The sequence below is a fragment of the Cervus canadensis genome, chromosome 24, assembly GCF_019320065.1.
Source record: "Cervus canadensis isolate Bull #8, Minnesota chromosome 24, ASM1932006v1, whole genome shotgun sequence".
In the NCBI taxonomy this organism is placed as follows: Eukaryota; Metazoa; Chordata; class Mammalia; order Artiodactyla; family Cervidae; genus Cervus; species Cervus canadensis.
The window spans coordinates 19,345,260-19,371,418 of NC_057409.1; the positions used below are offsets into that span (position 1 = coordinate 19,345,260).

At 40.8% G+C, this 26,159-nt stretch overlaps 1 protein-coding gene across 5 annotated transcripts in view; it reads left to right on the forward strand.

Annotated features, from left to right (window-relative positions):
• Positions 1–25,756, forward strand: part of SLC19A3 (solute carrier family 19 member 3) — a 32,049-nt gene extending 6,293 nt beyond the window's left edge. For 2 of the 5 annotated variants that reach the window (XM_043446015.1, XM_043446019.1), the window contains exons 2-7: positions 16,074–16,225; positions 19,588–20,398; positions 21,967–22,159; positions 23,614–23,755; positions 24,537–24,651; positions 24,803–25,756. In XM_043446015.1, the coding sequence (XP_043301950.1) occupies positions 16,076–16,225; positions 19,588–20,398; positions 21,967–22,159; positions 23,614–23,755; positions 24,537–24,651; positions 24,803–24,855 (1,464 nt within the window). In that variant the 5' untranslated portion in view covers positions 16,074–16,075 and the 3' untranslated portion in view covers positions 24,856–25,756. Of the gene's footprint in view, positions 1–5,953; positions 6,107–11,128; positions 11,360–14,611; positions 14,772–16,073; positions 16,226–19,587; positions 20,399–21,966; positions 22,160–23,613; positions 23,756–24,536; positions 24,652–24,802 lie in introns of those variants that run through there. The other 3 variants (XM_043446017.1, XM_043446016.1, XM_043446018.1) reach the window with 3 other exon arrangements.
• The last annotated feature ends 403 nt before the right edge of the window (positions 25,757–26,159 follow it).

A 26,159-nucleotide genomic window follows, 5' to 3' on the forward strand; every position in this document is an offset into this window, starting at 1 on the left:
TTCTTGGACTTGAGTGGCTATTTCCTTCCCCATTTTAGGGAAGTTTTCAGCTATTATCTCCTCAAGTATTTTCTCATGGCCTTTCTTTTTGTCTTCTTCTTCTGGGACGCCTATGATTCGAATGTTGGGGCATTTCACATTGTCCCAGAGGTCCCTGAGGTTGTCCTCATTTCTTTTGATCCTTTTTTCTTTTTTCCTCTCTGCTTCATTTATTTCCACCATCTTATCTTCTACCTCACTTATCCTATCTTCTGTCTCCGTTATTCTACTCTTGGTTCCCACCAGAGTGTTTTTGATCTCATTTATTGCATTATTCATTTTTAATTGACTCTTTTTTATTTCTTCTAGGTCCTTATTAAACATTCCTTGCATCTTCTCAATCTTTGTCTCCAGGCTATTTATCTGTAACTCCATTTTGTTTTCAAGATTTTGGATCATTTTTATTATCATTATTCTAAATTCTTTTTCAGGTAGATTCCCTACCTCCTACTTTTTTGTTTGACTTGGTGGGCATTTTTCATGTTCCTTTACCTGTTGGGTATTTCTCTGCCTTTTCATCTTGTTTAGATTTCTGTGTCTGGAGTGGGCTTTCTGTATTCTGGAGGTCTGTGGTTCCTTTTTATTGCAGAGGTTTCACCCAGTGGGTGGGGTTGGACAATTGGCTTGTCAAGGTTTCCTGGTTAGGGAAGCTTGCGTCAGTGTTCTGGTATGTGGAACTGGATTTCTTCTCTCTGGAGTGCAATGGAGTGTCCAGTAGTGAATTTTGAGATGGGTCTATGTGTTAGGTGTGACTTTGGGCAGCCTCTATGTTGACGCTCAGGGCTATGTTCCTGCATTGCTGGAGAATTTGTGTGGTATGTCTTACTGTGAAACTTACTGGCTCTTGGGTGGTGGTTGGTTTCAGTGTAGGTATGGAGGCTTTTGGGTGGTCTCTTATTATTTAATGTTCCATGTAGTCAGGAGTTTTCTGGTGTTCTCAGGTTTTGGGCTTAAGTCTCCTGCCTCTGGATTTCAGTTTTCTTCTTCCAGTAGTCTCAAGACTTCTCCAACTATACAGCACTGATAATAAAACTTCTAGGATAATGGTGAAAAGATTCTCCACTGTGAGGGACACCCGGAGAGGTTCACAGAGTTACATGAAAAAAAGGAGAGGGAGGAGGGAGATAGAGATGAGCAGGAGGAGAAAAGGGGGGACTCAAGAGGACAGAGACAGATCTACACAGTTGTCTGTTCCCAAAGGGTTCTCCATAGCCCAGAGACCCACAAAGATTCACAGAATTGGATTGGGAAGAGAAGGGGGAAGGAGGAAATAGAGGTGTTCTGAGGTAGAAAACGGAGAGTCAAAAGTGGGAGAGAGTAATCAACACACTCCTGAATAAAAATGGGAACTGAATATTGGATTCTTAAATGTCCAAAATTTATATCACATTACTGAAAAACAAAGATTAAAAATCTAGAGTAGAGATTAGACTCTTAAAAATACAATATTAAAAACAAAAACAAAAACACAAAAAATTTTAGAAATATATATGAAGTTTAGTTTAAAAATAGGGCTCTTTTTTTTTTTTGCAAGGTTATAGTGAAATGAAAATGAAAATTAAGGAGTAGTCAAGGAGTAATAGAGGACTTTAAAAGAAAATAAGAGAAAGAAAAAGAAAAGAAAAGAAAAAAAATTTTTTTCCGAGTTAAAAAAATCATAAAAATATATGAAAATGAAAGTTAAGGAGTAATGGGGGAGTAATAGGGAATTTTAAAAGAAAAAGAAGAGAAAAAATAAAAAAGAAAAGAAAAGAAAAAAATAATTTTTTTTTAATTAAAAAAAAAAAAGGTAAAAATATATCTAGGAATTTCTCTGGAGCTGTTGCGGTCAGTGTGGGTTCGGTTCAGTGTCAGATAGCTCCTCGTTCCAGCTTACACTTCTTGATATCTATAGGACCCTTCCGGTGTAGTTGGTGTTACCTACAGGGATTTTAATCTGTTGCACTGGTCTCTTCTGAAGTGGTTCCCTTTGTTTATTTGGCTTCTGTTTGCCGGTCTCTTCAGTGTCTAATTTCCACCCTGACACAGGCGGGCGGAGGTGGTCTCTTGTCAGGTTCGCTAGTTCAGTCCTGCTGCGGGGAGGGCGGGGCGCTGCAGACGCTGTGTGTGGGGAGCACTGGCAGTGTTCTGGCCACACTGGGTTTGCCCTGCTCCCGGGTGTGTGCTCTCCCCATCTACGCTGCTCAGGCTCCCGGCTGCTCTATGTGGAGCGGGCCCTGCATGGCGTGCGGTTCCAGTTTTCGGGTACTCCACAAAAGCGCGAACTCGGTTGCACCTGCGTTTTGTGCCTTCCCCGCTAGAGCAGCTCAGGCAGCCAGGAGCTTGACCGGCGCACTCTCCCCGGGTGCGGCGCGCCCTCTCCCCTCCGCGTCCCCAGCCTCAGTCCCCGCCTACACCATTTGGGTGCTTGCGCCTTGTGTTTAGCTGTGACCCTCCCAGCAGATGTCGACCATCCAGAATCTCAGGAAGTCTTTGGTTAGAAACTGGAGGCCTGTTTGCAGTGCGGTAGAGGATGCCGTCTCTGGGGCCAAGCCTGCCCCTTTCCCCCCGGCCCTGCTTCCCGCCTCCAGCGGCGATGGGCCGGGCCACAGCCGGCTAGCTCCTCTGGACTTGCTCGGTCCCTTTGTTCTGCGAACGGCCGGCAGTGTGTTCAGGCCGGTTAATTTTCTCTCTCTCTTTTGCTATCCCATAGTTTAAGTTGCTGTCTCACAAAAGCTCCCTCCGATTGCCCTCAGGGCACTCAGGCCCAGTCCTTACCCTAAGCAATGCCGTCTGCTCCTCTCCGTTCCGCCCCCACTTGCTGGTGGCGGATGCGGGCGTCTGGGTTACTTTTCTGCTGGGAGTTGCTATTAGGCACGTAATCTGTGGGTTTTAATTATTTTTCCTCCCAGTTAGGTTGCCCTCCGAGATTCGAAAACTTCCCCTAGAACCGCCAGTGCAAGGGTTTCCTGGTGTTTGGAAACTTCCTCTATTAAGACTCCCTTCCCGGGACGGGTCTCCGTTCCTAGCTCTTTTGTCTCTCTTTTTATCTTTTATTTTGTGCTACCTCCTTTCGAAGACAATGGGCTGCTTTTCTGGGTGCCTGATGTCCTCAGCTAGCGATCAAAAGTTGTTTTGTGAAGTTTGCTCAGTGTTCAGTTGTTCTTTCAATGAATTTGTAGGGGAGAAAGGGGTCTCCCCGTCCTATTCCTCCGCCATCTTGCTAGTTTCTCTCAGTCATTATTGGTTATGGACCAACAGCGGTGTCTCAAGCTTGGGTAATGGTAAATGCAATTCAAGCATAAATATTTAAAGGTGAATTGACTTGGCTCTCTTCCCAGGTGACACTGCACTTAGTCGCTCAGTCGTGTCCGACTCTTTGTGACCCCATGGGCTGCAGCCTGCCGGGTTCCTGTGTCCATGGGGATTCTCCAGACAAGAATCCTGGCATGGGTTGCCATGTCCTCCTTCAGGTCATTTTCCCAACCCAGGGATTGAACCCAGGTCTCCTACATTGCAGGTGGATTCTTTACTGTCTGAGCCACCAGGGAAGCTAGTGGGAGACATAAGAGACGTGGGTTCCATCCTGGAGTAGGAAATGGAACCTGCTGGAGGAGGAAATGGCAGCCCACTCCAGTATTCTTGCCTGGAAAATTCCATGGACAGAGCAGCATGGTGGGCTATAGTCCACGGGGCCACAGAGAGTCAGACACAACAGAGCAACCAAGCGCGCACGCACACACACACACACAGACACACACACAACCTTAGCAGTTGAGGTGAAGTTAACTACTGTGTATGTTTCTGAAATTATTGTCTGAACTATGCAGGCCCAGCTGTGTTCATTCTGGTTGGATATACAATGTCTGCCTGTATGAGGGCGATGGGAAGGGGGGGTGTATTGAGTCCCTCATAGGGGCCAAGAACCAGATGGAGCAGTTCCTGAGGCAACCTTATGCAGTGGATGTGATCATCTACATTTTAAGAGGCAGCTTGGAAAGGTTAAGTACATGCTACAAACAAGGGTGGGGGCAGAAGGAACATGGGCTTCAGACTCCAAAGTCTCTTTCCACGGTACCACACTGGTCACAGCAAACCCAGACCTAGGGGGAAAAAATTAAATAAACAAGCTTAAGGCTGGGTAGTCTGTAGTGAGATGTCAAAATATTAAAGCTGATTTGGTGGTTTTAACAACTAGTCCCATATCATTTAAATTCAGAAGAATAAATTAGAGGTTATGTGCATAGGCTGGAGGCACAGCAAATACTTAACAAGTATTAAAAGATAATTTTCAGAAAGAGATAGTCATGACTCATACAGATATAAAATAAATGCATGCAGTAAAGGTTTTATTAACTCATTAATAAGGAAACCGTTAAGGCTGTTAGAACCAGATCAAAGAAGAATCCATGAAATTGGTACATTTATAGGTCAGGAACGTTGAAATGGAGGTAAAACTGGTTTTCCATGGAAGAGAGGGGCAAAAGGCTACGTCTCCCTTGGATAGAACTCATTTTCATGTCTACAGACAAGAGTTCTTTCACATTGCCTGTGAGTTATTACAATTCAGTGCTCAGTTGTGTCTGACTCTTTGTGACCCCATGGACTGTAGCCCACCAGGCTCCTCTGTCCATGAGATTTCTCAGGCAAAAATACTGGAGTGGGTTGCCTTTTCCTTCTCCAGGGGATCTTCCCAACCCAGGGAAAGAACCCATGTCTCCTGCATTGGCAGGCAGATTCTTAAACCCCTGAGCCATCAGGGAACCCAAGTTACTACAGAGTTGTAAAATAGCTCAAACAAATGCCTAGGTTTTCCTTGAAACACAACTTTTCCCCTCCACTTCCACCCACTCCGTATTTTTTACTAGTTACCACACCGCATTTCAGTGACTAGATGTGATGGTTAACTTCTATCAAAGTCATCCACCAGTGTGATGGTTAGATAGGCATATCCCTCCAGCTACATCAGAAACCAGATTTATCTAACCATAGACACACAGAGAATAAACAATCTGGGAGGGGATGATCAATTTATCAACAAACGTTTTGTGCAAATAAAAAAAGGGATGCCAAATATAATAAAATAAGACTTGAAGCATATATTTTAAAGGTCACTTGTATCTACTCTTGCTATGGTTGTGAGCAAAAGCAGAACTATCCGAGCCTGAATATTGAATGTTATTGTTGTTGTTCAGTCTCTAAGTCATGTCCAATTCTTTGGAACCCTATGGACTGTAGTCCGCCAGGCTCCTTTGTCCATGGTATTTCCAAGGCAAGAATACTGGAGTGGGTTGCCATTTCCTTCCCCAGGGGATCATCCCAACCCAGGGATGGGACCTGAATCTCCTGCATTGACAAGAGGATTCTTTACCATCTGAGCCACCTGGGAAGCATATTGAATATCTGGACTTAATTACCTTTTGAAGTTGTGTGGATGCTTCATTTCAGTGAGGAGTCCACGGTTTTGGTTTTGATTGGTTTGGGAGGAGGGAGATACCTGAAGGATTATGAGTGGGTGATGGGTAATAGGGCTACTTCATAGTTTCCTGCGATTCTAAGTCACTTTGACAAAATTCTGGAGAAACTAGATTACTTTAGTAATATTACTCAGAGAAAAGTGTTTTGATGTGTTTACCTCCCTAACCATCTGTTGCAGAAGGGAATAGCAACCCACGCCAGTATTCTTGCCTGGGGAGTTTCATGGACAGAGGAACTGGCAGGCTGCAGTTCATGGGGTGACAAAGAGTCAGATACAGCTGTGCAAGTAACTTTCACTTTCAATCATCTGTGTTTGAGAAAAATCAGAATCTCAATCTTATTCAACGGCATTCCAAAGAGGGTGGCTTCGGAAGAGGGTGGGTTCCAAGGTACGAAACCATTAGAAGGAGGTGTGGTTTGGTGCATATAAAGCCATTGCTCCTGACAACTCAGTTCTGAAGGAGGAGGACTTGAGACTCCAGTGAAAGGAAGGGACATTGTGATAGGGACTCACAGCGGCTGGTGGCAGGAAGAAGCCGAAGTTGGATCTGAAGGCAGGAAATTGGACTAGGTTCTAGGAAGAAATAAGTTCAGGGCACGAAAGGAACAGGTAACTCTGACTCTATCTGTATTATTTTTTAGGATGCTATATGTGGTCAGACTTGCAAAGTTTGTTGGCCTGTCCTGGGTTTGATTTATGAGCCCTGTTTCCATTCTAATATTCTAGGACAGACCCAATTTCAAAGATGCTGTTCTATTTTCAGATTAAATTGAGGTCCTGCTCCAATGTAGAATTTGGGAAAACCTTAGTAGTTGCAGCAATAGGAAAGTTCCAGGACTTTGGAGAGTCATACACAGTAAAATGCTTTGATGGGGGTGGGGGGAAGGGTGGAAGGTGAGGGATATATTTCTGTTAATTGAAGTATAATGTACATGTAATATACAAAGTATAGATTTTTAGCTTGAGTATCTATAATTACATACATGTATGTAACACTAGCATACCAGAATTTAGGATATTTCATTATCCCCAGAAAGTTCTCTCATGCGCCTTTACAGACAGTTCTCTCATGCGCCTTTACAGACAGTTCCACCTCCTGCCGCTCCTGATTTTAATCAGTGATGTATCATATAGAGATGTTTTTCTGTGTCTGGATTCTTTTTAGGCAGCATGATATTTGAGATTTACTTGTTTTAGTCCATGTATTAATGGTTCAGTCCTTTTTAAAAAATTATCTTTATTGAGGCATATAATAAAATGTACATAAAATGCAAATAGATTCTGACAAATCTAAGTTTATAATCATCACTATGATCAAGATGAGGAGCTTTTTCATCACTCCAGAAAGTTCCCTTGTGTTCCTCTGCAGTTAGTCCCCAACCCCATCTCCTACCCCATGCAACTACTGACCTAACTTCTATCACTACAGATTAGTTGTGCTTGTCTTAGGGCTTCATATGTATTAATGAAACTGTATGGCTTTGAGTCTTGGTTCTTTAGAACAGCATAATGTTTTCCATATTCACCCAAATTTTTGCAAATAATTCATTCCTTTCTATTGCTGATTCAGTATTCCTTTCTATTGCTAATCAGTATTAGTTGCTTAAATATACAGTATTGTTTATTCATTCACCTTTTAATGGACATTTCAGTTGCTTCCCATTTTTTTTTTACTGTTATGAATCACATGAACTTTCTTATATAGATTGCCAAAAGGTTTTCCAAAGAGTTGGTACCATTTCACTTTCTCACAAGCACCTGTCTCAACCCAGTTGCACTAAATCTTTGTGAACATTTGGTATGCTAATGTTTTGTACTTAGACCTTCTAGTGGTTATGAAGCATTTTCTGTGATTTTCCTTTCTGGTTTCTAAATGGTATCTCTAAAAGTGCAAATATGGTTTGTTTTTGTTTTTGTTTTTCATTTATTTTTATTAGTTGGAGGCTAATTACTTTACAGTATAAGTGGTTTTTGCCATACATTGACATGAATCAGCCATGGGTGTACATGTGTTCCCCATTCCCCATCCCACCCCTCTGGGTCATCCCAGTGTACCAGCCCTGAGCACTTGTCTCATGCATCCAACCTTAAAAGAGCAAATATGGTTTTTTAATGAAATTCCATTTATCTTTCTTTTTAGGTTTAGTCCTTGTTGTCATTGCAATGAAATATTTACCAGCCCTGAGGTCACAAAGATCTGTTTTCTTCTAAATGGTACTGTTATAGCCACGCTTTCCGGGAAACAGACTCACTCAGAAGGACAATGCAGATAGTGAAGTGCAGTTTATTACACCGGTGGGCCCAAGGCAGAGTCTCCTCTTAGCCAAGGACCCCGTCCAGCATTTGTGAAGATCTTTTATACCCCATATGTATGTGTCCAAACCCACTATCCCAATTCCCTTGAGACTTACATAAACAAAGGAAGGGTAAATACAACCACAATAACCCCATCATTCACGTGTTATGTGTTCAAACAGTCTATAATCAATAAGCCCGCAGTTACATTCCAAATAGTTAATAACCGATAAGCCTGTGCTTACATTCTGATAGATAGTGTCCGGAGGCAGGGGTGATTAGTGTCTGTTTTCTCTTCTTTAAGATTCCCCTGCCCAGAGGGGGGTCTTATCCTTCCGTTGTCATTCCCACAGGCGCTAAGCACAGAGTTCAGAGTCCACTGCCCAGAGGGGGGTCTTATCCTTCCATTGTCATTCCCACAGGCACTAAGCACAAAGTTCAGAGTCCACTGCCCAGAGGGGGGTCTTATCCTTCCATTGTCATTCCCACAGGCGCTAAGCACAGAGTTCAGAGTCCACGCTAAGCACAGAGTTCAGAGTCCACTGGAGAGGTGGCCACGCACGATCAGCACAGACAGGCCTGAGATGGAGTCCAGGCCCTATGAATTCCTTCTTCAGTACTCTCTGGTACTTGAGTTTATTATGTGAAATTAGTTTTTCTGTATGGAATATAGTAGCAATAAGTATTAATGCATTTTAAATAAGATGAAGTCACAGCTAAAATGCAGTCTCTCACTAGAAACTGGTGAAACCACCCTCCAACCTTGATTTTGCAACAGAACAATAGTAGTTAAGCAATTCCCTGGAGTCATTTCCCAGGCCTTCCTCCATCATCAGCTTGCCTTGCTTAAGCAGATTTGGATTTGGATGTTTTACTCAAAATTATATTTTCTTCTGTTTTAGTAGTAAATAGATTAAAAGGCATAAGTAGTTGTTATACTCTATCAGCAAAATGCAGATGTTTCGGTTTTCAGTGATTAAATTTTTGATTTGCCTCTGTCTGGTGAGGGGCTTGGCCTGGCAGGGTTGAAAAATCTAAAAGGGGAGCTTGAGTTTTTTGGAAAATGTAACAAATATTGGCCCTAACTCTCTTTTCACAAAGGCTTTGGGCCTTGGGGAGTGAAGCCATTTGCAAATGTCATCTACTTCCCAGCTGCCCAACCCCTTTGGAATTTAGAGGCTCTGAGATTCATGATCCTTTTGAATTACCAGTCTCTTGCTGTGTTGTTTGAGATAGCTGTGAGATTCTGGAGTATAATGTGAAAATTAGGCCAGTCCCCTTCTCAGATGCTGGTTGTCTTGTCAAGCACCCTCTCCAAGATGAATGGAACAATTAGTAAGGAGGATGGATGGGAATGGGGTAGAGACTGGGGCTTCTAGATAGTTTCCCTCTAAATTATTAGCATCTCAATTAGTTCTGGCAGCATCTTCTTAACAAGCATGGAAGAGGATTTGATAAAATGATTGCTGACTGCTGACCTATCCCTTGTACTCCAGGTAAATGTTGTGGGGAACTTCTGCAAAACCAGATTTGGAGAAGGTCTTTGATCAGGTCACCTTGACCCCTGCCTCAGGGAGCCCTGCAGCTCTGAAAACTTTGGCTCTGAGCAGAATTCCATCCTCTGGGAGTGGGTGGAGGAATCTAATTAACTAAGATTTTTAGCTAGGAAATCTACCCAGACCTCAAAGAACCAGAAAGCCCATTGGTGTGTGCCAGTCTCTACAGTTCTTGCTTTTTAATAGCTGCCTTCCTATGCAAATGAAAATATATATTTAGAAATACCTATGGTCATAAGAGTTTTTATGCATATACACAGCCTATGGATTAGGAAATAGGACACTGCCCATGCCTAAAATTTAGATGAAGTTGTCATAGGCCCAGTATGTTTCCCTGTGGCATATATGAATAATACATGAAAAATTTTTATGTGAACAAATGTGGAAAAGGTTTGTTCCACACAATGAGACTACAAGTGAAGATTAACTGAAGGACATACAGCAAAGTGGAGGGTCTGGACTTTAAGAACCAAGAAATGTGAGTTCTGGGTTAACCTTGCAACTCCTTGAAAAGGAGTCAATTTTTTTGTTTACTTTCCATTTTAAAAAGTTTCATTTTTCCCACATTGTAGAATTATAATAACAAATGAACTTCTTTTGCAGTCCGTATAATAAAATTGAGAGTTTCAGAGGTGATATTATAAAATCCAGGAAACACCTAAGATTATTACTAAAGCTATGCACATTCATATGAAAAAGAATGTTTGCTTGAAAGCAGTTAGAAAGGTTTAAGGATATGGTTAAATAACAATAGAAATGGAAAAAGTCAGTTACACAGCAATTCTTGGAATAAAAGAGAAGAGGAAAAACTGGACTCTATACCAAGACACTAAAAACATGTAGGAGATTGCCTAGAAAAATTTTTCTAAGGCAGATAGAAACAACCAGCCCAACTGTTCATAGTTGAAAGACAAGTAAATCTTCATTTTTTTTCTTCAGGAAATGAAGAATAACTTATGATCACCTCAAAGTGAAGTCAGATAAGACATGCCAGCGAAGAGATTATGTTAAGAAGGTTACCACCCCCACATACCCCAAGAAAGGGAAGCAGCAGTAAAAATATGGAACCTTCTAGACCTAGATCCAAATGAGAGACGGAGAGACGCTGGAGACTTGAGTAGAATATGAAGGGTCCCTGCTGAGGCGCTGTGGATTTTAATGAAAAATAATCATTATCCGCCTGCCAGCAAAAAGAGAAAGGAACATGTAGGTCTCAGAGTAGTTTAGGTGAGTCACTTCCAGTCAAAACGGTATTGGTGGTTTGGGGGCTTGCTCACGGCCACAAGGGCTGGCTGGTCACCACAGTGGTGCGTGTGGCAATGTGTGCCCAAGGCCCACGTGACATACTGCCTGTGTGTACAGATGGCACAACTAGATCTGGTCTGCGGGGCAGGCTGAGCCAGGAGGCTGCGACCTGCCAGGGGCCACCGTGGCTCAGCTGACCAGAGGCTAAAGCTTAGCGCCCTGCTCACCTACCAGCAGGAGCTTGCCCTCCTAAGAGCACTCCAGGGTGTCCCGGGCTCCAAAGCCCTGTTAATTCATTCGCCTCTCTTGTTACTTGCAGCGTCTTCATTGTAGATTTCAAGTCTTGGTAGCCTGATAGGCTGAATTTTAGAGACCCGTCTTTTTTTTTCTTTTTTCCCCCTCTTTAATCCTATTGCCTGCTGCAGTGTTTTTATACCTTTTTAAAAACGGTGATGGAGCATGGAAGTAGTATGTGAGAATTGCTGCCACAGGAACAACTTTTGAAAGGATTGTCATATTTGGAAAACACAGAAAGGGGAAAGATAAGCATCTTCTTTCAAAACTGCCAACTCAGAAAATCAGCGTGATTCATATCCTCAGGTTAGATTCACTGAAGACTCTTTAGGAGGAGGAGAATTTTGTGTGGAGTCCAAACGGAATGATAAATGGATAAAGTAGCAAGAGAACAGCCTTTTCAGGATGGTGCATTGCCGTGAAGGCTGTGGTCCTCCCAGACAGAACAGGTGCTCTATGATGACGTAGACAGGTGAGTTTTATTATGAGGGACGTGATTAGATACTTAGTTCTCTTCTTTCCTCTGCAACTTCTAACCCAGTGGCTCTATCTGCAGTAATGTAATGTAAAGTCATGGTCATAAAGTTGACCCTTGAACAGCATGGTTTTGTGCTGCATAGGTGTACTTGGTCATAGACTTTTTTCAGTACTAAGTACTACAGTAGTACACAGTCTGGTTGTATCCACGGATCCAGAATCATCAGTAGAGTAGAACCATGGACCACAGAAGGCCAACTATAACTTCTACTCTGATTTTTCAACTGTGTGAAAAGATGGTACCCCTAACCCCCTCTGGTTCAAGGATCAACTGTATTGATGTACTGATAATCCAAACTAAAGTTTTGGAAGAAACAGGCATACTCTGCAGTGCACTTTGATACTTAAATGTTTTTTATGAAACATTTTTTTTTTAAATCCTATTGACAACCCACTAAAATTTTTTGACACTGATCATCTGAAAGGCACAGTTCTGAAATAAATTGGAATTGGAATTCTGAGGATATAGCCAGGCAGTCTCAACACAGTGTGAGAGGAAAGATTACTGACCTTGTAATTAGAAAAACTGGGTACAAGTCCAGGTTTTGATGTTGGTTAAACGTGAAAACCAGTGCAAATCTTGTCTCTGGCCCTCGGTTTCATTACATGTAAAACAAGGTCAATACCACTTCCTTTAGCTACTTCACAAAATTTTCAGAGAAAAATTAAAATAATTGGCAGCCACTGAGGAAAACAATATGGAGATTCCATTAAAAACTAAAAATAGAATTACCATATGATCCAACAATTTCATTCCTGGGTGTATAATCCAGAAAAAATAAAAATACAAATTCAGAATGACACATGCACCCCAGTGTTTAGAGTGGCACTCTATAATAGCCAAGACACGGAAGCAGCCCGAGTACCCATCAACAGACAATTGAATTAAGAAGTAGTGGTGTATATATATGCAATGGAATATTACTCATAGAAATAAAATATTACTATCTGCAGCAACATGAATGGAAAGTATTATGCTTAGTGAAATAAATCAGACTAAAACATGCTACATGATACCACTTATATGTGGAATCTAAAAAATTATACAAATGAATGTGTATACAAAGTAGAAACAGACTCAGACATAGAAAACAAGGTCACCAAAGGAGAAAGGGAAGTAGGGAGGGACAAATTAGGAGTATGGGAGTAACAGATAGAAACTGCTACACATAAAATAGATAAGCAACAGGGATTTACTGTATACCACAGGGAGGTATATTCAATATCTTCTAATAATCTATAATACAAAATAATCTGAAAAAGAAAAAAAATATATATATATATATAACTGAATCACTTTGTTGTACACCTGAAACTAACACAATATTTTAAAGCAACTGTACTTCAGTTTAAAAAATTAAAATAATTTTGCACATGTAAAAATTGTACAAAGAAATTGCATAAGTAACTTGATTATCATAGTCATAGCCATGATGACAGTAAATAGTAGCATCTCAGTAAGATAAAAATATAGTGACCAAAACTTCCAGTCATTGTGAGACCAGGAGCCTCAGGTTTCTCCAGTAGGAGAGAGAGGATTTGAGTGATAACCAGGTTGTTTGGTTACCAGCGCTTTCCAGGGTAGCTGGCAAGGAAATGAGGAGGTGATGGAAATGGTGCCATGGAAGTAGGAGGCATTACCCATCAGAGAAAAGGAAGATATAAACTTGGAACCAACAAACCCAACCCTGAACTCAGCTTTAGCCTTTTATTGCTGAGTGGCCATGAGCTTTGGGAGGATCAGTTTCTGTGTCTGAGAAATTCGGGGCCATGTATATATTTTATATATATATATATATATATAATGTATAATATATAAATTACAATTTTACATTATAAATATAAAATATAAATATGTACAATTTGATAAAATAAGTATATAATATGTTTAAATTGTGATTTAAATAATATATGCATTGAAATATATCATATAATGTATAATAAAATGTGTGTGTGTATATATATATAAATATATATTAATAGCTGTGGCAACTGGAGGAGCCAGTTGTTGTTCAGTTGCTAAGTTATGTCTGACTCTTCAACCCCATGGATGGCAGCTTCCCTGTCCTTTGCTGTCTCCTGGAGTTTGCTCAGATTCATGTCCAGTGAGTCAGAGATGCTATCTAAAAATCTCATCCTCTGCTTTGCCTTCAGTCTTTCCCAACATCAGGGTCTTTTCCAGTGCGTTGGCTCTTTGCATCAGGTGGCCAAAGTATTGGAGCTTCAGCATTAGTCCTTCCAATAAATAGTCAGGGTTGGTTTCCTTTAGGATTGACTGGTTTGACCTACTTGCAGTCCAAAGGACTCTCAAGAGTTCTCCAGCACCACAATTTGAAAGCATCAGTTCTTCGGCACTCAGCCTTCTTTATGGTCCTACTCTCACATGAGCCATGGTGTTTTGTCTAGGGCTGAACACGGGCACTCTGGGGCCACTGCTGGATAAGCAGTTTAGGTTGGATGGGACAGAATAGGTCACAAGCAGAGTTCTGTGTGCATATCAAGGGGTTAGTGGGTAGGGCAGGGTTTGAAAGTCTTATCTGAACCATCAGAATGCCTCCCACCTATCTTGTACGCTCCAGGGCTTAGAGGACCAGCAAAGAATTTCAGGGTAGTAGGTCTATGTGTAGGTTTGGGAAAGCTCCCTAGTTGATTTCTACCCACAGCCAGACATTAGCAGCCAAGAGTCTGAGAGTGCCCCAGTGGACAGCAGACAGAGACAGGGTCATTGCAGAAGGAACGCTTCAGGCTCACAGCAGGTTAGTTTCTTTCCTATGAATTTTGTTGGAAAACTTAACCATATCCAAGACCACCAAAACACATGTCCCCTTTACAGAGGAAAACTTGATGCAAAATTATGAAGGCATGAGAGTGAATTTTTCTGTCGCGCATTGTAATCCACATGAAAAAGCAAGATGTTCTCAAATGTGGTCGCCGTAAAATAAAGGTTTTCTTTTTGTTTTTCTGTGTATTGGCGGATGAGGTCCTTCACTGGAGTTTTTGTCTGAAATTTTAATTTCAAGCAATGTTATTGGTGAGCTGGCAAAAGGAAGTATGAGCTTAGTATGAATGATCAGTAAGCTACCTGCCCCACTGAGTGGTGTGAAACTGCTTAGAGATGGGATGGGGCCCATCTTAAAGAAAAGTGGAATAACAGTCTGAGACATGCTGCATTCTTTTTGCAACGCAGAGTTACACCAGGATGGAAAAGAAAGGAAATATGAAAAAGATGGCAAGTCAGAGCTTTACCAGCTTAACTTTTTTAACCGAAGAATTATTAATTCCCAGATCATAGACACTCAGAGTCGGATGGAGAGAAAATGTGTAAATAAATACCTTCAGCATATTAAGTAAGATTTCTGAGTCAGAGGTTTCTGTGCAAAATGTAGTAGGCAGGTTATAGAAGCCTTGACCAAGTCGATCTCTATTCTGGGAGTGACCTCCTAGAAGGTCTTGCGCAGACAGACTTCCTTTTATTGCGCCTAATTGCGCTTCGAAGATTCTGCATTTTTACAAATGGGAGGTTTGTGGCAAGCCTGCCTCGAGCAAGTCTGTCCACACCATTTTCCCCGACATCATTTGCTCGCTTCCTATCTCTCTGTCACCTTTTGGTAATTCTCACAATATTTCAGACCTTTTCATTTTTATAATGTTTGTCATGGTGACCTGTGACTAGTGATCTTGAATGCTAGTGTGGCAGAAAGATTATTATAACTCACAGAGGGCTCTAATGATGGTTAGCTTTTTTTGGCAATAAAGTACTTTTTAATGAAATTATGCTCAGTGCTTTGTTAGACATAATGCTCTTGCAGAGATAATAGACTACAGTGCATTGTAAACACAATTTTATATACAATGGGAAACCAAAAAGTATGACTCACTTTATTGTAATATTTGCTTTGCTGTGGTGGTCTAGAAGACTCGCAGTATCTCTGGGGTATGCCTGTACACTGGTAATTCACTAGCTGATGTTTTACTTACTTTCACGTGTCCATTGGCCCACTGTTTACCCTTTACTGTGTGTGTGTTCATTCAGTTCAGTCGTGTCCGACTCTTTGGGACCCCATGGACCGCAGCCTGCCAGGTGTCTCTGTCCGTGGGATCTTCTCAGCAAGCATACTGGTGTGGGTTACTATGCCCTCCTTCAGGAGATCTTCCTGACTCAGAGATCAAACCCACATCTCTTGCATTACAGAAGTATTCTTTACCACTGAGCCTCTGGGGAAGCCCTTACCCTTTATTGCATGCTAAGTCACTTCAGTTGTGTCTGACTCTCTCTAACCCTGGGGACTGTAGCCCGCCAGGCTCCTCTGCCCATGGGATTCTCCAGGCAGGAACACTGGAGTGGGTCGCCTTGCCCTTACCCTTTATTAGTAGCTACTTACTACCAGGATTATGATGGAGAGCACTAATGAAGTGGGACTCTACTCCCAGCAATAATGAGTAAGAAGTTTGTTGATAAAGTAGGGTTGACTGGCTTCCGTAAGAAATAGTTGAAAGCAGTTGTTAATCACTCACCTTTTCAGGTCAGCTTGAGATAGAGGAAACTTTGTCCTCTCATTAAACATTTAGAAATCAGTTCTCCATTCTCTACCCAGAATGCCAGAAAGAATAAACCTCAGTTCATTTTGGTTTTGTTTTCATTTGATCAGCCATGAGTTGTTTCCAAACTTCAGAGAGCCAGTCTTGGATTTATCCCACTGTGATCCTCTGCCTGTTTGGGTTTTTCTCCATGATGAGACCCTCAGAACCCTTCCTTATGCTGTATTTATCTGGACCAGATAAAAACCTGACCAGTGCAGAGGTGAGTTAATACCCATACGAACCTTGATGTTGTTTAATCTTACGGGACTTAAACGAGGACATAGAGTCAGGGTGTCATTCAACTGGAAATAAGATTAACATACTGACCTCAATGAATCCCATTTTCATGGTGTTTGTTATTTTATAGAACTGTTCAAACTGCTCTTCGCACCTCACACTTGCGAAGATGGGAAACCTAAACACATTGCATGTATAATAAATATTTTCACTTTTACAGAGTTCTAACATTAGGCTTAATGCATGGGAACATGTCAAGTCTCATTGATTCTGTTATACTTAGCCTAAGATACAATCACTGCCAGGCACAGGATCTAGTCCTAATAACCTTTTAGTTTGCTGGGGTATAAGCAGAATTTATTTTTTAAAATGTAGCATTTCTTTAAAAGTGTTAAGAGTGTTAAGTTACTCAGTCATGTCCAACTCTTTGCCACCTCTTGGACTGTAACCCACCAGTCTCCTCTGTCCATGGAATTTTCCAAGCAAGAATACTGGAGTAGGTTGCCATTCCCTTCTCCAGGGGATCTTCCCTACCCAGGGATTGAACCCAGGTCTCCTGCATTGCAGGCAGATTCTTCACCATCTGAGCCACCAGTGAAGCCTTTCTTTAGGACACTTAATTTTGAAAAACTGTTTATCAGCAGATGAGACATTAATAGTTTTATCTCCCAGCTTTATCTTCCCTGGAAATTCCAATTCTCTAATTCAAAAGGTCCACTGCTTTTTTTTTTTTTTTTAATGACAAGTGTAACAAGGAAGTGCACTGACCCAGCTGGAGAATTACCCTGGGCTGGTTCTGTAGTCTCCAGTCCTAGCTAAGAAGACACTGCAGATTGTGAAGCTTCTCCTGAAAGGGTCATTGATGCTGTTTTATTTGGTGATGAGGCGGTAAGGACAGAAGGGCACGTTTATTCTGCTACACTGTAAAATCACTTAGGGGCAGCTCTGTCTCAGAGTTTCCGAGACGGGAATATGACTCTGTTAAGACAAAGCAGACCACAGAGAGAGTTCCAGAATCAGCCAGTGAACCCCAAGTCTCTACTTCTGGAACCATTATGGACCAGTGCAAAAGTGTTAGTCACTGAGTTGTGTCCGACTCTTTGCAACCCCATGGACTGTAGCCCGCCAGGCTCCTCTGTCCATGGAATTCTCCTGCAAGACTACTGGAGTGGGTTGCCATGCCCTTCTCCAGGGAATCTTCCTGACCCAGGGATCAAACCCAGGTCTCCCGCATTGCAGACAGATTCTTTACTATATGAGCCACTAGGGAGCAACTGTGGACTAGCCGGACCGCATAGGTGCAGCCCCGTCACACTAGCCTTTCAAATCACTGAACTGCCCCCCTTGTCACTGACACAGGGACCCATTGAGGTTGCTGCAGGAAGCAGGGGGCCCAGAAGAGAGGCTAGTGTGGCCAACCTCCACCTGTACCCACCATGCCCCAAAGATCAACAACTTCTTCAGTGCTTTCTATGAATGAACAGTGAGGTCCCCGGCATTTCTAACTAAATCCATGAGACAACATGTATTAAGTGGAGACCAAGAATTGAGTAAACAGAGATAAATCAACAGAATTGAAGAGAAACGTGGTTGGAAGCCCAGTCAATTTGTCCAGGAGGGAGACGAAATGCATTGCTTGTTCCTACATCGTAATTCTGCAGGGTGCTTTACTCTTTGCTGCCTTCCTGTGTGTGTTCATTCAGACTTGCAAGGGCTAAGATTTTTTGCCATAATGATGAATCAAGACAAAGATAAAGGTTGCTGAATTCTTCTAACACTGTAGCTGCTTTATCAAGTGTTGTTAATCTTCAGGCAAGACAAGGATAGTATTTTTTTTAATAGCCTGAAAAACCCACAGGTCTGTTGAACAATTTTTAACTAGTTTACAGGCACACCTCAGAGACATTGCTTGGTTACAACATAATAAAGCAAATAATGCAATAAAGTGAGTCACATGAATTTTTTTTATTTCCAACAAATAGTTATGTTTATACCGTACTAATCCCCAGTGGCTCAGACAGTAGAGAATCTGCCTACAATTCAGGAGACCTCAGTTCAATCCCTGGGTCAGGAAGATCCCCTGGAGAAGGGAATTGTTACCCACTCTCTAGTATTCTTGCTGGAGAATTCTATGGACAGAAGAACCTGGTGAGCTACAGACCATGGGGTTACAAAGAGTCGGACATGACTGAGCAAGTAATGGTCTCAGCTGAGCATGACTTTCAGTCAAAGACTATTAAATATGCATTAGCATTATGCCAAACAATATATATACCTTAACTGAAAAATATTTTATTACGAAAAAAATTCCAAAACAATTACAATAGTAACATCAAGAATCACTGATTGTAGATTCCATAACAAAGATAACAACAATGGAAAAGCTTTAAATATTGCAAGAATTAACCAAAATATGACAAAAAGACATGAAATGAGCAAATGCTGTTGGAAAAGTGACACCAGTAGTCTTGCTCAATGCACGTTGCCATAAACCTTTAATTTGTAATAAAATAAAATAAAAAGAACGAAAAGTAAAAAGCACAGTATCTGCAAAACACAATAAAATGAGGTATGCCTGGGCTCTAGTGTACATACTATTATACATTTAGCATAGTTCACCTGGGGCTTCCCTGGTGGCTCAATGGAAACAAAACTACCTGCCAGCACAGGAGATGCAGGTTTGATCCCTGGGTCAGGAAGATCCCCTGGAGAAGGAAACCCACTCCAGTATTCTTGCCTCAGAAATCCTGTGGATAAGAAGAGCCTGGTGGACTATAGTCCATGGGGTCTTGAAAGAGTCAGACATGACTTGGCAACTGAACAACAAAGTTCAGATTGCACGTTAAGCAGATACATTCTTGTACTGAGATGCATGTAGATGTATAAAGTGGGTTTTTGAGGTGGTGGGGGAGCTCTCTTTTCCTAGGGTTTCCTTGAAAATCAGTTTTCTATCCTGCTTTCTCATAATGTGAAGATACCCTATCTAATTAAGGCTTCCCTGGTGGCTCAGATGGTAAAGAATCTGCCTGCAATGCAGGAGACCTGGGTTCGATCCCTGGATTAGGAAGATCCCCTGAATGAGGGCATGGGACCCCTCTCCAGTATTCTTGCCTGGAGAATCCCCACGGACCGAGGAGCCTGGTGGGCTACAGTCCATGGCGTCACAAAGAGTCGGACACGACTGAGCGACTAAGCACAGCACAGCACCCTATCTGATTAGATGCAGAGTTTTATATTGGGCAAGCCACATGGATCAACACCTTAGTAATACACAAGTCTGAGAAAGGTTACCCTCCTCACTTCCCAGTGCTTCGTGGTCACAGAATCCATTTTCCATCTCTGCAGCTCACAAATGAGATCTTCCCCGTGTGGACCTACTCTTACCTGGCGCTACTGCTCCCAGTCTTTATCCTCACCGATTATGTCCGCTACAAGCCAGTCATCATCCTCCAGGGGATTAGCTTCATCATTTGCTGGCTGCTGCTCTTGTTTGGCCAAGGAGTCAGGACTATGCAGGTGCTGGAATTCTTCTATGGGATGGTCACCGCCACTGAGGTGGCCTACTACGCCTACATTTACAGCGTGGTCAGCCCGGAGCACTACCAGAAGGTGAGCGGCTACTGCAGGAGTGTGACACTGGTGGCCTACACGGCGTCCTCCGTGCTGGCCCAGCTCTTGGTATCCCTGGCCAGCCTGTCCTACTTTTACCTCAACGTCATATCCTTGGCCTCTGTCTCTGTGGCCTTCCTCTTCTCACTTTTCCTACCCATGCCTAAGAAGAGCATGTTTTTTCATGCAAAACCCAGTCAAGAAGTCCTTCCAAAGTCACCAGGAATGGACGCTGTCTCAGAGGAACCTCAAAAGGATCACAAGCCAGTGGGAAAAGAAGTGTTCACTGATTCAGGGGACCCAGATGATGGCCAGGTGACCAACTCAAAGCCAGGAAATGTAGCTCTGAGAGTTTTTGTGCAGTGGTTACAAGATTTGAAGCAGTGTTACTCCTCAAAACATCTTTTTTACTGGTCCCTATGGTGGGCTTTTTCTACGGCAGGTTACAACCAGGTTTTGAACTATGTTCAAGTCCTGTGGGATTACAAAGCACCGTCCCAGAGTTCAATATATAATGGAGCAGTAGAAGCTATTGCAACTTTTGGAGGTAAGTAAACATTGATCTATCTTCCTTTGTTGCCCAATCCCCACCCCTCCCCCGCCCCCGTAAACTAAATTCATTTCTCCAGTTGCTAAATTCTCCACAGTGGTAAATTAAGTCTTTTCAGAAGGCATATTAATCGTTTTCAGGCATTGAAGGCAATGGGGGGAAAAAGAGGAACAGTTAATGTGTTTAATGTGTTACAGATAACTCAAGAGTTCAGGATTCAACACCAACTGGTTACGTTCTAACCAGATTCCTAAAATTCCATTTCCTCATCAAGAAAAGTGTTAATATTGCCCTCTTTTCTTTCAGGATTGTTTTTAATATCAAGAAAATGGGTATTTTGTATTAATATATAAACAAGGTGTTCTGTTATCTTAGAAAATGAACTGAAATATTAAGACTTCCAAATTTTCACTGGAAGTATTTTTGTTAATAAAGGATTTGATTTAGCTAATGCCTGTCTTTAAGCAAGTCCAGGTTCTACACCACACGTTTCCAAAATTAGCTTTCTTATGAGATTTAAATCAGAAGTGGAAGATATTTGAGAGTCAAGATTCTAATATCAGAGAGGAGTCTGCCTTTGAAGTTCACTCTGCAATAAATATTTATATCCTGGTTAACAGAAACTTAAATTCAGCTAAGACTTTGAAGATATTTTCTAGGAAGTAGGAGATTTCCACACCCTCCTTTACAAAAAAATTTCAGAAACCTCATGTGGCAACCATTTTACTATTGTTTCCCTTTTAGAAGACTTAATGTTTAGCTCCTGGAAACCAGGACAGTCTTGGAATTGGTTCACTGAAATTATTTATCCCACATTTCAAATTCTGAGAAGAAAAGTAATTTTATTTCTTTGGTAGTAATAGTTCTTGCCTAGATCACATGTGGAAAAGTTAATCAAATCTCAGTAATTCAAAATATAAATCCCTCTCACTTCATTAAAAAGAACTATAATTACTAACCCTAATTTCTGTCAGTTATTCAATCTCGTAAATTCTGTAAATTGTTCACCTCAAACCCAAGGTAGATTAAACCAAATCTTGAAGTCATTGGGATGAAGATTAGAAGAAAGATTAAGATTAGTACTAATGACTGAATTTTACTACCCAGTGCAACATATCTGTTATATATTGCTGAAAAAAACAACAAAGAAAGGCAAATATGAACAGTCTAGGTGTACTGCCAGACAACTGTTTCATCTTTATCTATCCTTGCCCTGAACTTGTTATATTAAGCAACTGAGTTTATGTATCTTTTTTTCCCATTCTGATAGTTAGGAACCTTTCTGGTCCCTCTGCATAGAACAGTGTTTGGCATGTAGTTGATGCTGATTTAAAGTGTGACAACTAAATATTTGAAAAAATAGAAATGAAAGACAGTAACCAAGGGAAAACATGCTTGAGAAGTGGATAAATCCCCACCGAGGCGAGTCATGTTATTTTCACAAATTGTGAAAGTAATATATTCATCTTTCAGAATTGCCTGAAACCTGAGTTATTAAGACAGCATGTTAATATTTCATTGGGCAAAGTCAGTATGTTGGATCTTCCTTAATGTTTCTTCTGTAGGGGCCCTGGCTGCCTTTGCAGTGGGTTACATGAAAGTCAACTGGGATCTTCTGGGAGAGTTGGCTCTGGCCATCTTCTCAGTTGTCAATGCAGGCTCTCTATTTCTAATGCATTACACGACCAACATATGGGCGTGCTACGCTGGCTATTTGATATTCAAGACTGTCTATATGCTCCTTATCACCATAGCAGTGTAAGTATTACTAAGCATTTCTTCCCACTTCTAAAACGAAACCATGTTCTCTTTTCTGTATTCCTGTAATTCCACTGAGAACTTCGGAAGGATTTTAATCAATGCAATATTAAATGTTGACTACTTCATATTAAATTAGGCACAGTTAAGCCATCTTTTCATTCAATTGTTTATCCATTGAATATTGCTAATATTAGTCAGCAAGGGAAAATGTTTTGTAAGTTCATAAACCAAAGGCATGTTACAGTGTCAGTTGTAATCCTTATTTCAAGCGATTTTCCTGTTTGCACAGTATGATGCAGTTTGATTTGTGATTAAGGTGAGATTTCATCTCTAATTTCACTTGGTTTCTAGAGCAATTCCAGGCATATACTTTTGTATGAAACAAAATATTCTCAGCCCGTCATAAGAAGTTAAATACTGAAAAAAAGTAAATGCAAAAATCACAGGAAACTATAAATCCCAGCGATTTTTTTAATGATTAAAAGAATTTGGTTCCATATATAAGTGCAGAGAACTATGAAATAAGAGTATTTCATGGAAATAAGAGTATAGGAAATATGATTTGGTTTCACTGAAAGAGATAAGAAACATTTGAATTTCAAACACATGAAAGAAGTAGTGCCAAGGTTTTAATCTGTGAAAAATGCTTGATAAGTAATTAACAAAACACAGAAATATAAAGACCCTGAGAAAAGATCATGAAACACAGGAAAGAGATGAAGCTTGTGGCATGCTCTTTTTTTTTCTTTCACTGAACGGAATCAGGTTAATGTATCAAACTCATGTATCTTGAGGGTTTTTTTTAATGTATTTTGTTAAGGTAGAATGACATTATTTCTTTTCATTTTAAGAATATTCAGAACCCGAAGCCTTTTACCTTCATTCCAAGAAAGAACTGCAAATATCATATATTTGCCAGTCTTTCAAAAGTGTTTTGTAATAAGACTTCAAAATCTATATAATTATAAAAAAAAAAAAGTTAGTTATAGATTCACTCAGTTATACCACCAGTCATGGTTTGAATCTTCCAAAGAACAATTCACCTACCAAACTTTAAAACTGCCAATAGAGTCAACAATAAAAAGAATAACTGTCCAAAAAATTCCTTAGGTTGGATGTTGCTGATTTTCATAAAAATGCACTGTGAAACAGTATCTAAGATCAGATAGCCTCCCATATTCTCAAGTTATGAGAACTAGAACATTTAAGTTTAATTTCTGTAAGTATTAAATTGGATAAGAGCAAATTTGCCATATTCCTTTAACTACATTTTAATTCAGCCTTTAAGTATATGTACATTTTTTTTCTCTGCTCTGTCTGTTTGTCTGTACTGGAGGAGATTTAGACAAAAAGTGCTGTTAGTAAGACATTTTCTCTTCAGTCTCTGTCTTTTAAAGATAAGAATCCCATGTATGTTCATGTTTTAAAAGATATTATGTGTTGAATGACAGGTTTCAGATCGCTGTTAATCTGAGTGTGGAACGCTATGCCCTGGTGTTTGGAATCAACACCTTCATTGCCCTGGTGATTCAGACCATTATAACTGTAATTGTAGTAGATCAGGGAGGACTGAGGCTTCCAATCAGCATTCAGGTAGGTTGCAATACTTCCACTTACCTATTCATGTAATTGGGGGAATGTAGAATGAAAGGGCTTTTGTTCAGCCTTACCACTGCCAGTATTTAATGTCTTGGATTCCTTGGCTAGGCAAATTTTAAAATAAGCCATTCCTTTAATTACAAACTATAAAATCAAGCAGATTTTGAGCAGTGATCACTGTAGGTTAGCATTTGCTTTGGCTCCTAAAGCCCCATCAAGTGACGCTCACCGTCATGTCCCCCTTATGCCTCCTCTTCCTCCCACGGTCTAGGACCAAGGTTTACTAAGGTGCCACAGGGGAGGAGAACATGCTTACCGAGTCTACTTCCCTTTTCCCTTCAGCTGTGAGACACTTAAAATTAGACCAGCATCACGTTTTACATATGGTTCCGAAATAAAGGGGATAAGGCAGGTGACAAGTAACCTCAGTGTTTATAATCCATTCCTGGAGACACTACATATGCACTATTCTCCAAACATGGACACATACATCAGTAGGATTTAGTGTTTTTGTTTTTTACCAATAGTGGTATCTGCTAGAATTTAACCCAAACAAACTTGACTCTAGAGCCCATACTCTTAGTTACTGCATTGCTTATCCTTTCACACCTGGTTCTTCTAAAGGGGAGAAGGAAGCTTTATGCAAATCTAAAAGATCTGTATTAAGATCCTAGGTCTCAAAAACCCCATAATCCAAGTAAATCAGTAGCATCGCTGTGTATTATCAAGGACAGTCATATTTCATGTGTGTCTAATTCAATTTGTTTTTCTCTAGTTTTTAGTTTATGGAAGTTACTTTGCAGCCATTGCTGGCATTTTCCTAATGAGAAGCATATACATTATCTACTCAGCAGCATGCCGAAAGAGAGTGCAGAACTCTGCTATTACAGGTCAGACTCCATATAGGCCACACCCAGAGCAACCAAAGAACGTCTAATGAGCAAAGCTCTAACCTCTGTCAACCACTGCAGCCTCTGAGCAAGGACTCTGCTGGTCACACTCACATATATACTGAGTGTCATATATTAACACCCTTCACAGGTCTGGATTCCAAAGAACATTTTCAAAACCAGGGAAGTTCAGCCTTGGACTAGATATCTCTGTGCCCAACTGACCTGGATGCAGCTGACCAGGGCTATCATCTCAATTCAACAACCCATGTCGGGGAACTCCAATGAATAGCCATGACTGGAAAATTCTGGTTTTGATCACTTACAAGGATACGCATGTGGTATGGAAACAAACCATAAAAAACCCCAGTCATCCTTAAGTTGATGTTCCCCAGCTGTGAACAGAAATACTAACTGAAGTGACCTTGTTCCTTTCTTACATATTGGTTTTGTTTTACCAAAATAGGCAACACAATGGACATTTTTTGTCACATGAACCATTGTCCTTCTTCCATTAAATATATTTCTTTAAAACATACAGTTCCCTGAGAAAATTGTAAGACTTGGTCCCATTTGTAAGGACTCCTTTTCTCTCCTGAGAACACAGTATTATTCACAAGCTATTATTTGTTAATATCACCACTTAATTTTTTCACGATGACTTCTCACTTTGTGCTCTGCTGAGCTTTGTTGTTGAAACTCTATCTCAGGAGTAGCTTCATACACTCCTGTGTGGCCACAGAGTGACATTCATGCCAATTTCCAGTGGTCCCAGGAGAGGCAATAAGCTTCTTCCTGTCATGACTCCTGAAGACGGAAATGGCAACCCACTCCAGTATTCTTGCCTGGAGAATCCCATGGACAGAGAAGCCTGGCAAGCTACAGTCCATGAGGTCACAAAGATTCAGACACAACTGAGTGACTATCACTTATCACTCACTATCTTGACTCCAGAGAGGTGTTTTAATATCATGTCAATGTGATGTCTGCCTAAAACAGAAAAACCTAAGTAGACATTTTAGGGATTTCTAGAAGTATTTGTAAATAAGAAAATTAATTTTTAGATGGCAGAAATTGTGCTAAATAAAATAGACGTGTGCAAAAATGTAAAGAGCCTTTCTAATTTTTTGATGAATTGTGATGAAAAATGTCTGAGTTTGCATGTCCTTTGAAACTTCAACAATAGTCTCATTGAACAGTCTGCAACTGGGAATACAGAATGCTGATTCAATATTTTGTCTTTCCAGTAGACTTTTCTGCAAATCTGAAAATTCAATCACTGGATGAAAAATTAAAATTCAGTCCAAAAGTCAACAATACTTACTTAGTGGAGAAAGCTAATAACTAATTATATCATAAACAAGGGAAGAATGACCACTGTTATAGTGAAGATATTAGTCAACACAGTGAGGTAAAGAATGAAAAGTCAAAAATTGGAAAGAAGGGGAATTCCCTGGGGGTCCGATGGTTAGGTCTCTGCACTTTCACTGCCAAGGGCCCAGGTTCGA